Source organism: Onychostoma macrolepis, chromosome 22, assembly GCF_012432095.1.
Source record: "Onychostoma macrolepis isolate SWU-2019 chromosome 22, ASM1243209v1, whole genome shotgun sequence".
NCBI lineage: Eukaryota > Metazoa > Chordata > Actinopteri > Cypriniformes > Cyprinidae > Onychostoma > Onychostoma macrolepis.
Window position 1 is genome coordinate 10,170,978 of NC_081176.1, and position 13,726 is coordinate 10,184,703.

The following is a 13,726-nucleotide window of genomic DNA, read 5'->3' on the forward strand; positions in this document are numbered from 1 at the left end:
TGAGAAATTTTAACCAAACTATGTTACAGACTTTTCATTAAGACCCTAAAGAATAATATCAACTTGTGGAAAATTGGTATTATATGACCCCTTTAACTCTTGATATTTGTTTAATTTTTAATAATGGAAGATTACAAGCCCTTTTTCTTTAACGTTTAGTTTTTTTTTTCTTTAAAATAAGAGATGAAACATTCACAATACGACTAGAAATATGTATTATTAAAGTAGATATTCGATTTTGACCATCAGTATTATTTTTTTCTTAAAAAAAACGGTAAAAAAAAAACATAAGATTTACATACATACATTTACCATAAGACCAGAAACATATATTAATTTAAACAAGAGTCTTTGACTTAAGGCTATTTCTGTTTAATTGTAATGAACGATTAAGAATGAATGATGAACCATTTTTTTTCTTTAAAATAACAGATAAAACACTCACAATAAGACCAAGTAAATAGTTAATTTTGATTTTGTCTTGAAGTAAAATCCAAAACCGTGACATGTTTGATTCCAGCTTACAATAGTTTCTCGTCCTCTCTCTGCTCTCGGAAAAAGTGGCAAACGGCCAAAACCAAATTGAAAAAGCACCAAGAGGTCCTGTGAGGATTTCTTCACAACTACTCCCAGAAACTGTGTTAGCACCTCACAAAACCAGGAGGATTTATGTGATAACAGGTGGTCTGCTTCGGTTAAGGTTCATATCATTATTTGTGGCAATATCCTTTCTTTGCCCATCCGGCGAGCGTGGGAGTGACCACTGCTTACCGGAGAACCTGCTAGCCTCACCTTTTATATCTCGCTTTGCTAATAATAGCCACACAGAAGAACGACAGCTCTGTAAGGCCGACCACAGCGCAAGGTTAACTCAATTTAAGACCACCGGCTTCACCATCTCACCTTAGACGGGTGGATATTTTCCGACTCTAAGTAAGCCCACATCGAGATCTGGCACGGATCTGTGATCCGTGATTTATTCACCTTTAGAGAATATTGAATTTCGACCGGCGGCCTGTTACAGCTCTCTTATTAAATGCCTGCTGGGAGCAGTTCGCTTAGCGCTTGTATGAGCGAGGCCTACCTGTGAGCGTGAGTGGAGCGCTATTTCTCTCTGTTAGACTGAGAATATGATTATTTACAAAGCGGTGCTACAAAGTGAGTTGATAGCTAACACTGATAGCTTAGCATTGAGATACTGCTTGATTAGATGGTCTTAAAGTGATCCACAGCGTTTATTTCTTTATTTTCCAGCCAACTAATGAAAGTGTTCACACTTCACTGAACTGTTATTTGAACATTATGGGACACCGGAGGATTATTTATATTCGTATACCTAAACTTTGCAAATTTTAAAGCGAAGTGGGAACCTTCATAAAAAGCAAAATAAAAATATCGTTACAGTAGTCCATACGACTTTTGCACTATATTTCAAGCCGTACAATTAGCAATGGACCAAATATATGTCGCTAACCTCTGAAAATGAATGATTCAGCACATTCAAACATGATCTGACACAAAACACATGAGAATTGCTCAATTTTATGTCACTGATGCAACACATTGAAATAAGCCATATTTGAATGTGCAAAAGTGAACATTTGAGAGATGGAGCAAATATTTTTTTAGCAATAATTTCAGTCTGTTCAAAGATATCTTTTTTTTTTTTTAACCTATTTTATGAAACTTTTATGGTGCTTTTTGTGATATTTATGAAGCTCGGGGAAAAATAAATATTGGTGGAAAAATAAAATCACTTTTGTCCATGCAAATCCAGGTTGAATTTATGCTACTGTTTTTTTGGCCCATACAGTTTAAGTCAATGGTTCCAATGTTTTTGGACCCCATTGACTTTCAATGTATTTTTTTTCCCCCAAAATACCTAATTTTGTGTTTTACAGAAGAAAGGAGGTCAAACAAGTTTTCCAATTAATAATAATAAACGTTTTTGTCACAAGATCAGGTTTTCACCCCAAAATTTTAAATTGTCATCATTTACTCACCCTCATGTTGTTTCAAATCCCTCTGTAAAAACCTTCAGAATAAAGCCAGGAACAAAACCGTAAAGTTTGGTGCATGTAAGTGCTGCTGAAGTTTTTTGAGAAACTGCTTTTAAAATACGTATAGTAATTGATATCTGCAGATGCAAATAGATAGTCTTAAAAAAAAAAAAAAAAACACTTAAATTTGTATTTTGACCACTGAATAAACAATGGTTTTGTCTGCAGTGTCTTGCCTTTTTCACATGGTTCTTCAAGGCCCCTGCACCTTCTCCTGCTCTTATGAGTCTCTAACTTCATTCAGACTCACGTTTTGATGATGCCAACAGGAAACAGATGCCGCCAGGAACTCCACCAACTGAGTTAGGATGTTTCTGTATCTACTCCCTCGGCGGTTGCTCTGTGTGTGTATGTGTGTGCAAAGTTTTAATATTGCCCTACCAGAACTCCCTAAAGTAATCAGCGTGAAGCTCGGTAAGTGAGGTTGGGAAAGGCGCAATTGGATTATAGGCCATAAGCACTTTAATTTTCCAAAGATGGTATAACAAACGACAGAGCATCTTCCTCATCGCTCTCTCAGTGCAGAAAAAAAATGTTGGTTTTCCTCAAACAGACTTCTCAGATTACAGGAGAGGTGACGCGGCTTGATTAAACGTCAAGCCACAACAAATGCACCGTTATTGCGCATTAACTCTGAGAATGAACCGTTTGGGAAGTCTCAAAAGTCTTCCAAGAGATTTAAAGTAAGCAGAGTGGGGTCCCTCACAATGTTGTTATTCTGGAAGCAAACAACTTGTTTTAAATAAAGCAGAGAAGGGATTTCTCCCATTATGCAGTTTGGCTGTGCATTAAAGTGGTAAACACATGCAACGCATTTAAACACTGTATATTAAAGTGCAATCTGAGCAAACAAATGTACATAATTAGGATCTGCATTTACATAAAAGCCATTTTGAAACCTGAATTTATTTTTATGATTTTTCCCCCAAACAGGAAAAGTCAGTGGGGTCCAGTTTTGCTTTTGGACCCTATTGACTTTCACTGATATTCTTCAAAATATCTTCTTTTATGTTTCGTATTAGTAAATCAGTCACAAACAGGTTACAAACTACACGAGGATGCTAAATGATAACCCAAGCTTATTTTTGGGCTGAACTATCCATTTAAATACTGTTTTGGTGTTGGTCTAGCAGGTGGACCAATTACATCTGGTTTAAGCAGGTTAGAAGCTCAATTTAGTGGTTTAGCTAGATAAAAGTCTGTTTGGAGCCAGCACACCATCATACTGAAGACTAGGTTTTATGCAACTTAAAAGGGATAGTTCATCCAAAAATGAAAAGAAAAAGAAAAAACACGCAGCCACCTGAGTGGTAGTCAGTGCTAGTGTTAATATGTTTCAGAAGCGTCCCAGAAGTGGCTCTAAGTGCTGCTCCGCTAAAGATACATGCTTACGTCTCCTTCAATTAAAAATAATGGCTGCGATAAACCTACCAACATTTGTGACCATAACTTATCTTCCACCTGCTCTGTTAAACTCTTGCAACAATAATGTTACCATTTCCAAGCTGTGAAGTGGCACAAAGAATCACGGTAGCATTTCCCAGAAGTAAAGGCGCGAAATGACAGAGAGCCGGTGAGCACAGCAGGGCCTGTATATCAACACAGAACCGGCATGGTTTCACAAACAGTGCTAATTACATGGGGATAAATCCTTGTTTATCACATGGCTTATGAGACACAAGTTAATTGCTTCCTCTTGTCAGCCCTCCAATCCCTTTGAAGCCCCCTCAGCTCCTGGTCGCTACGCCTCGTGCCTTACCGCAGCAGCAACACGACTGGTTTTTCACCGCATGGCAACAGGAAGTTACATTGCGGAGAATTGTGTCAGTTGTTTGCAAACAAACCGAACGGACATCTGAAATACCAGGAGTCTGCAACCAATCAGAACAGAGGTATTTGCATTTTTAAAATAATATTAAAAAATGCTGACTACTTACATTCTAAGAGAAACAAATTTTCTGAATAGCACACTACCATAATATTTCTGTACAATGCACACAGCATCCATATTTGCAATGAGGTTGCAAAAAATGCCGTAAAACAATGTCTAATATGTAAAAAAATAAGTATACTAAAGAACATCCCACAACACAATGACCTAAACATGACATTCAATTTACAGTGTGACAAACAAATTGGAAGTAACTGCAATCGCAGTCTGCATCATCATTTTGCCTTATTTCGTAAAAGTGACTAATTGGAATAAAACGGCAGAATAAACATTCATGAAATGATAACAACAAGCACAACACAACACATTTAACTTACTTAATGCAATGCACTTTTGAGTTATTATTTAATGTGAGTTAAACATTTAATGTGAAATAATGGAGGACGGGACTTGATTTTGGATCTGGAATTTCATTGGATCGAGAAAAGTGGCTGTTGATATTACTGGTTAATATTATTTGTCCTACCTACATGGCCTTTACTTTATGTTAAATGTAGAAGATAGCAAAGAAATTGTGTACAACAGCAGACTTTTGATCACCAAGACACCAAGAACAATAACTATATTAGCGTCTATAGCATCGATAATGTTCTGTTTATTATAAGTGCATGTTGCTGTTATGTCACCCGCCCCTTTAAATGCTCAAGCTCTTTAAAGCAGGAAAAATTCTGATTGGCTGTCAATATTTTCATTGTTGAACAGCTGGGAAAAAATCATTCTGAAAAGTAATTCTAATGATATCATTTGTTTGTGCTGTTATCATTATAGCTCTATTCTTTAGAGCGATTATTAAAACTACATCTTTATCGTCATCATTATAGTTTTTATCCTTGGTGTGAACGAGCTTTTAGAAATTTGCATATCAAATACAACACAGTAAGCTTTATAGAGTTAAATAAATAAATTCAATTGTATATGAATGAAATCTTTAAAACATTCACAGCTCAATTCATCAACAGAGCTAGAAAAAAAAAAAAAAAACTGGTTTAGTTTGTTAAAAACAATGAGGCCGCATGTCGACAAGAACATTTCAGGCTATGTTTTGGAAAGCCCCCAGCTGTGTGTAATCGAGAACATGCTGACAGGCGGGGGTCGCGCTCGCGATTCTTGTGCTGGAAAATTGAGATTGTTCTAGTGACATTCTAATATGTTGTGCAGCGTTTCTCTCTTACTGAGCCTAAGGCAAAACAGAACACTGGATCGATAGGCCAAAAATATCCCACCAGCGCAGTACGGGGAATTGCTTTTTTCCCTAGTGAAGTCGAATTATGTGCATAGATGTGTTTGTGGGAATGTGTTCAGGTGGACGTGTTCACGTCACACAGATCTTTGGCCGCACTGATTCACAGCTGCAAAGTCATTCTGTAACAGCTCGGACTGATGGAGGGAATCGAACGGCGTCCTGCTGTTGTCCATCAGCACCGAAGAACAACTGAGAAACGGAACACTTTCTTTTCTCAGGTGTTTTATATATATATATATATATATATATATATATATATATATATATAGATCCAAACCACAAAAACTAGTACATTAGATGCTGCCAAATCAATAGGTGTGTCACATCATTCACATATTATTTGTAGGATTACTTTCCCAATAAGATTCTCAGCAGAAGAAACTGTTGCTCTTTCATGCCAATAATTGAGCTGAAAGAGAAAACTGACTGTAGAAGAAGACAGTTTATGCTAATGTTGCGTCCCTCGTGGCGGTGCTGACAACACACTTGAGTTGAATTACAAATTGCATTCTAATATATTTCAAAACAAAACATCACGCGCATTTGAGCTAGCATCGCTAAAAGCATTTGCTCTCACGTAAGTACATAGAAAACTTTTGAGGTCTTAGAGACCACAGACCGTCTCTGAAGCTTGAACATGCAATCTGTCCACTTTCTGACTCTACACGCTCTAGTCATTTCATATTTTCTCTTTGCCTTTTATTCTCTGAATTTTTCAATATTCAGAGCCGCCAGCATTAATCATTCACCTGTTAAATATTCCACTTGGCCCAGTGGAAAGAATAGAACTGATTAAGCAATGAAATAAGCAGAAATTAATTTTAGGTGTTAGTTGACTGCCTGTCAGCAATCAAATAAATAAATCAAGCGAACGCTCCAGGTGTTTAACCCCAACACAAAGACACGTCTGAAACGGAGACAAAATCTGAAAGAAACGCAGCTCAACTGATCTCATTTCACACAGATCCAACGATATTTGAAGATAAGCGTGGCTCTTTAAAAGATCTTAACACGAGATGAGAAGAGAACTGATGAGAATGATTTGATCTGAATGTCACTCACTGACATCCAGACTCTTTCAAGTCACGTCATCTGTAATACTGCACTACACAGTAGAGAGATTGTACAATTCCTCCTGTTTTAAAAAAAAGTAGTATGTAGTATATAATAACAAATGTTTCAGAATTGCTGCAATTAGAAGATAATCACAGCAATCACATGACCTCACACTACACCGCTTAATAAATACAGCATGACTACTAGTACTCGCACTTACAGCTGTGGTTTTTCAAAAATTATTTCACCAAGTGGATAATAAGAGGGGGAAAAACAACCATATCTTGAGGAATTATTAGGATTAGGATTTTTTGATGAAGGACAGTAAACAACCACCTAGTAACCAAGACAACTACCCTAGCAACATGCTAAAACCTCTCATAAACCTTCAGTCAAAGCAAGCACATTTTCTTCAGAAACTTGCATTTAACATTTAGTGTTGTCAGTCTTTTCATATAACTGTCAGTCTAATCAAATAATGAGTCAAGAAATAGATCTGAAACTATAGTACTTCATTTTTCCACGCACACACTCACACAATTCCTATGTAAACTGTATATGGGATCTTTAACATATAAAGCTACTCTGATGTGACAGACTAAAGCGCGGTGGACTGAGGGCATATTAAATTTAAGAGCATCACTTTTGCATAGCTTGTAAATGTGAAGTGATCGTCAGTGAAGCTTCTCTAATAGACTCAGAAGAGCCGTGATGACATCTGCTAATGAATCCCAGAGAGAATAAAGCAGGAAAGTTCTGCCTGTCATGCCACGATAACTATCGGCCCGAGCTGTCACTGCATCTTACTCAAGGCCACATCACGATTAGTGTACGATCTTCAAACAATAACATGAATACTGCAAATTCCTAAGCTGGTTGCATCCCAGCTTGCACACTTAACTACACTATGAACGAAAATGCATGCTTTACAAGAGAAGTGCAAATACTGCAACCCCATTACATTGACAATACCGCATACCTAATTTTTGAAACATATGGTATGCATATGCAAATAAGCATTAGAATCTACCCAACCTTAAATGGCATTTTTCCTTTTTTCCTCACCAATGTACTGCAACTTGAACTCATTTACCAACACCATTTTCAACTAAAAATGCCAAACCTTTAATGTGTTTTGTCCATTTAAGACAACAGCGTTTTGGAGGCCTGGAAACACAAACTTTTCAAATTCTGGAAGTTATCGCCTCCACATAAACTACTAGTAATGCAAATTTGTGAAAACGGTGACTTCACGTAGATGCGTATTATGTGTTCGTTCTGGTATGTGCACAGGTGCGTAGTGTTTCTTTACAAAATGATATTGCCAGCTACTGGTCTGTCATTAATATTACAGCGTTATTAGTTGTTTTCGCAGATCCATGTGAACAGGGACCATTTTGACAGTGTTGTTATTGTTTTGTAATTAGTACATCGTTGTCGTGTAAAAAGTAACACTTATATATAGGGACCAGTTCTCACTATTAACTAGTTGCTTTTTAGCATGCCTATTATTAACATACTGGCTGTTTCTTAGTACTTATAAAGCACATGCTTTTCGTGACCATATTCTACATCCCTTTTCCCACCCAATACCCAAACTTAATAACTACCTTACTAGCAGCAAATTAGGAGTTTATTAAGGCAAAAGTTGTAGCTAATGGTTTGTTAACAGTGAGAACTGGACCTTAAAATAAAGTGTGACCGTGTAAACGTACCCTCAAAAATCAAGGTTCTTTACTGGTATCAGTGGTTTCATGAAGAACCTTTGACAGCCATGGAATTCTTCCATTTAAAAAAAAAAACTTTCAATTTTTAAAATTGTATTCACTTAAAAAAAATAGTTATTTTAAGAACTGTAAAAGGTCCTTTGGGGAACCCATGGCAGGGCTGGGCAACTTCGGTCCTAGAGGGTCAGTAGGTGCGTTTACATGTACACTTTTTTGTCATTCCGATTAAAATCATTCCGATTGAAAGATTCGATGAACTGTTTACATGAGACGTTATCTAATCCGATATGGTGTTTACATGTGCCTTTGCTTTCGATTTTAGGATATGCTAATAGCCTACAGTGACAACAAAAACAAGTCACCAGAGGAAAAAACGCCTATATTTACGTTAATATTTTTAATATCTGTTTGCACTTGCTTAGAATAAACGGTTAATATTTGAATCCTTTATGCTCATTCGAGCGCCAGTCATATGACCAGAACGCGATCATAGAAATCATATGTCCCTCTGTAATGCAGCTCTGAGATTAATTGTACTCTGATACTACAAAGTTGTACTGTACTTAAATGGAACAAATACACGATTTCTTACCAAGAGTTGCTGAACAATGAATCAAAGGAGCATTGCTTTATCACAATCGTGTTTCGTACAACATTCATGGCGTGAGCACGTATAAATTCAAGCAGATCGGAAATTATGAATCTGTCATCTATACAACTACAAATGACAAAGGCAACTTTTGGTCAAGTTGTTTATTTTCATTGAGCTACTTTCACTATCATCACTGTGTTGTTTCTAAGCTGAAAAGCAGAAAATTGCGCTTCATTTCAGATCTGTTTTTCACTCCGGACATGAGAGCAGATAGTCCGTCACACAGTCCTTTCTAATGTGTTTTTAACTGTATAATGGAAATTTTAACTTTATACCTCCACTATTACCCAGTCTCTACTGTAGTGTTGGTGTCCCCAAATCACAGAATGTACCGTTGCCGACATCATCACGTTCACGTTCTGACGACCCGACCTCTGGACGTGATGACGTAGACGCAAAGTAATCGGTTTAAAGTGTTTACATGGCAGGATTTTAATTTTGTTCGGTTTATAGAAAGGTTTATCCCACCCCTCTCAAACCGATTACAATTTCATTCGGTTTGGGCATTTTTATTCCGATTGAGGTGTTTATATGGAGCATTTTCATTCGGATTGGACTTTTAAACCGATTACAATGCTCCATGTAAATGCACCTACTGTCACTTTAGCTCCAACCCTAATCAAACACACCTGCCTGTAGCTTTCTAGTGATCTTGAAGACATTGATTAGCTTGTTCAGGTGTGTTTGATTAGGGTGTGAGCTAAACTCTGCAGGACACTCTCCAGGACCGAAGTTGCTCAGCCCTGTTCTATAGCATCAATGCAGAACACCTTTTAGGACCCTAGGTTTTGAAGAGGACTGTGGGTAACATTAGCCCAAAAAATCATGTACATTTTGAAAATCCACCAAAAGTAAACTAAATATTGTATTTGACCTAATATGATTCGGATTGCATTATTTACTTACCCTATACTATTCATGAAAGATAGTATGCAAATTGGTTATCCGTTTGGTCTTTAAGTAACATAGTTAGCTGTGTTTGCAAGTGAGGAGTTAGTAGTGGAAACTTTGCCTAGATGCTCTCCCAGTTCCCATGGCGATTGGGTTCCAGTTGGTTGCTATGTGCGATCTGTAGTCACGTTTCCTTAGCGATGCCTTTATACAGGAAATTATGCAAATGACAGACTGATGTACTTCTAACTTAAAGTTCTTCTATGCCTTATAAGTTACTCAACTAACATAACATATCTAAAATGTTTCTCCTACACCACAGTTAGTTTACATGGGAAGTAAGTGGAGATGTTTAAGTCCTCTTCCTTTCAGATGTTTCTTCTGAGAAAAAGATCTCAATGTGTCTCCACAAAACACCAAAATCTACACTCAAGAGCACAAACATAAATCAATAGCAACATTCCTCTTGCTAAATACCTCACCCAAAGCCTTATGTTTATGTTAACCCTAAACATGCCTCATTTCAGACCCCTAAATGCTTATGATAAGAAACCAAACCGAAATGTCAAAGAACAGGCATGCAGCTTTAATCTGGAACTGACATATGAGCTGTTAAGAATAAACAGCACTCCAGAAAGCCTTCAAATGCAATATACGTCCAAAAAGTAATCCAGCAAAGTGAATATTAGTCGAGCTTGACTTTTCAACGAAAATTTAAACCTGGCATCAATTATTCATCCCTGCCAAATGTGTTGTTATTGAAAAGCGATGAGACAGACTGCACTGCCAATAGAGACACTGATGTGTTCAATGAGTTCTGGAGCGGCTCCGACCGCAGTGACAATCACAGTTCTGAGAGAAGAATCCAAACTCAGAGCAGAACTTCTGCTTCTCTAATGGCTGCGCTTTTGCCACAAGCACAACACATGGTGTTATCAGTTACATCGAATCAATGATGATTCACTTCAGCCCTCACCGGGGCTTTCAACACCTGAGGGGATGAAATCATTTTTCATTTACAGACAGGCAAGTCAACGCTCTAACTCTCCTCTCATTTTCAACGAGGCAGAATGTTTACAGCTTATGTTTTCAACTCCCATCAAAGCTAAAATACAGATTCGGATTAAATTACAAAGAGTGTCTAATGACAGTCAAATTCTGACAAACAACAGTCATACTTTAGAGAATCATACAGACATAAACCTTGAGATAAAACAGATGTCATTTACCTCTGTCAACAACCAACGATAATTTCTGTTTTCATGTGTTTGCTAGGAGACCGCTTTTCAAAACCATCTGTGTAATATTAAATTGTGTAATACTCGAAATATAAGCTTTAAACACATGAATCTTTCACAATGCCATCAACCTCATGAATTAACTAAGAAAAACAGCTCAAATATGGAACGGCACAAATGTAAACAAGAGTAAATAAAAAGCTAAATCATTTCTTACAAGTTCTTTATGTAATAATTTCTTAATAAACCACAATGCTAATTCACAAATATAACATATGCGCGTCGCTAAATTTTGTGTAATGGTAAAATGTGTAGGCTATAATAATTCAGAATATATATATATATATTATTCAAAATGTAACCTTTAACATCTCCCACCAATTGTAATCAAGACTTTCAGCATACAGTGTCTTGGTCTTTATAAAACAAAAACAAAACAAAAATTGTTATTAAAATTAATACAGATAGGTTCATGGTGCAATAGCTTGTCTAAAAAATTGTTTACATGTTCCTTGAATTGAATTTTAAAATTTGTAATTATTTAGTATTAATTAAAGTTCTAACGCTCCACAGTTTTAGCGTCACATAAAACGAACAAAATGGCGAGAACCATTAAAAGTGGTAAGTGAATTTCTATTGAAAGTCACCTTATATTAAAACCAATAATGTTGCTTGGTGCTCTTTTTGAATTCTTCAAAGAAAAAAAAAAAAGAGCCAAAATACAACTCTGAGTAAAATGTAGTTGTAGTCTAGTAACATTTGTCCTTTTTTTTTTTTTTTTTAAGTTGTCACTATCTTTGTCATTTTAAAATGTGTTTTACAGGTTTGCACACAACTCACCTGCCGTTTAACAGCGCGAGCAGCTCACCCGCGTGGTACAGGTCGTTGCGCGTCACGCGGCTGAAGCGGAAAGAGTTCAGGTTGCAGAAGGTAATGGCAGGAAACGCCATCATTGGTGCTGTGACCTCGTCCAGCCTGGTGACATGGGGGTACTGAAAGTAAAACTTGATGCGGTCCACGCAAACAAGCACCAAGAACGAAAACGAACCCATGAAAAACATGATCCAGATGCATCGTTTGATGCACTGGCGTTCATAACTGAACATGTGTGAGAAGCCATGGAGCGTAGACCTGCTGGCGAAAACTTCAATGGGCGCGGGACGATCACAGTCCAGATTATCTTCAGACTCGGTTTTAATATCCATGGTTCTTTGAGTTTAAATGCTCTTTGAATGAAGTAGAAGCAGATATTTAGAAGGTTGGAAGAACTTCACGCCCTTAGATGGTCAGCTGATCTTTATGAGGAGGTGCATAGATGGACCTAATGATACGATGTAGACACTAGAAAGCAGTTACAACAATCCATGCAACATCTTCTTGACGGTCCTCCAGCGTTTTAACAAGTTTCTGGAATGTGTGGGATTTTATTATTATTTATTTTATTTTATTTAACTCGCTCTAACCCTTAAAATGACGTTCGTCGATGTACAGTCAGATTGATTCGGTCTGACTTCAATAAAACCTGTAAAGTTAAATTTTTCCACATAAGCACAATACGCTAGTCAAATTAGCGATGAAAGAACAGTTTGAAGAACTCTATTCCAAAAATAGAAATGGTTACTGGCGATATATTATCTCTTAGTCCTCAGGATCTTCAGTAAAATAAGTCCGTCAATTCATTCTCCGTCTCCTCCAGTCGAATAAGCGAAGTGTACACACAAACAAGCGTGATGATAACACTAAACTAATGTCATTTATTTACATACATCCCCATATAGTGTCAGAGACAACAGAAACGCATCGCGCGATGTAAAGAGAATGTCTTCACATCCATACACAACATAGACACATCCGCGGTGTCAAAACGGCTCGGATTGTGTTTCAAGCTCGATACAATAAACGATCCGCAATCCAACTTCAGCACGCGCGCTTGTAACGACAACACAGATGCTCTCTGGATGTTGGCATCACTAAAATGTCCCCCTCTTTAATTAATGCAGCACGGCACGCGTATCCATATCAGACAAAGCAAGTTATATAGTCCCGGTTTGTCCAGTCCTGTGGTGGGTTTAGATGTAGACAGACACGTTAGGAATGAACGCTGCAGACTGCGACGAAGCCTCCATCCAAGTACTCCACTGTCTGTCTGAGCATCACTGACCCGATCATTTCTTAAAAGAGAGGGAGAGAGAGAGAGACTGAGCGATATTATTATAATATTGCATATCTTTATGTTGATTTTACTGTCATATCGTTATGCATCATATTTTTTTATTACGAATTTTAGAAGTTGTATTATTTTTATTACGTGATTTTCCTTTTTTCTTTAATGTCAAAATTCTTATTTAATTTTCCTTTTATATTATTTCTGCACTTCATTATTCACATTAAAACAAAGTTGTTATTAAAATTAGCCTATATGTATTTTGGATATTTTATGTAATTTATTAGGCTATATTAGAATAATTTATGTATCATTTTGTTTTAATATTATTCTTTTGCCTTTCTTTGTAAATTACTGTATTATTTCCTTTTGTTAGATAATGCAATAAAAATGCCCCTTGAAGGGACCATATATATATATATATATATATATATATATATATACTACAGCTACTAATGTCAGAACAAACTTAGTGATGCACAGTTATTATATATATTTGAATGGACAGTTCTGCTGACCATGAGATGCTTGAGTGATAAATGAGTATGTATGGATAGACTGATCTGTATTATTTGAGAAACTCACAGCCGAGGGGTGAAAGTGAACCCACCCATGAAATTACACCGAGTGCATTTTAATCCAGGTTTGTGACAGTATTGGCTAACGCTGGGTGTCGCTGTCACTGGCTGAATCAATAGCGTTGATGATGTGGCCCACAGCTGATTATCAACTTTCAGAGACACG

At 37.0% G+C, this 13,726-nt stretch overlaps 1 protein-coding gene across 1 annotated transcript in view; it reads right to left on the reverse strand.

Moving 5' to 3' along the window:
- Positions 1-13,143, reverse strand: part of asic1b (acid-sensing (proton-gated) ion channel 1b) — a 186,269-nt gene extending 173,126 nt beyond the window's left edge. Inside the window, exon 1 of the mRNA XM_058761151.1 lies at positions 11,659-13,143. Coding sequence (XP_058617134.1) covers positions 11,659-12,023 — 365 coding nt within the window. The 5' untranslated portion in view covers positions 12,024-13,143. The remainder of the gene's footprint in view (positions 1-11,658) is intronic.
- Positions 13,144-13,726: the final 583 nt, after the last annotated feature.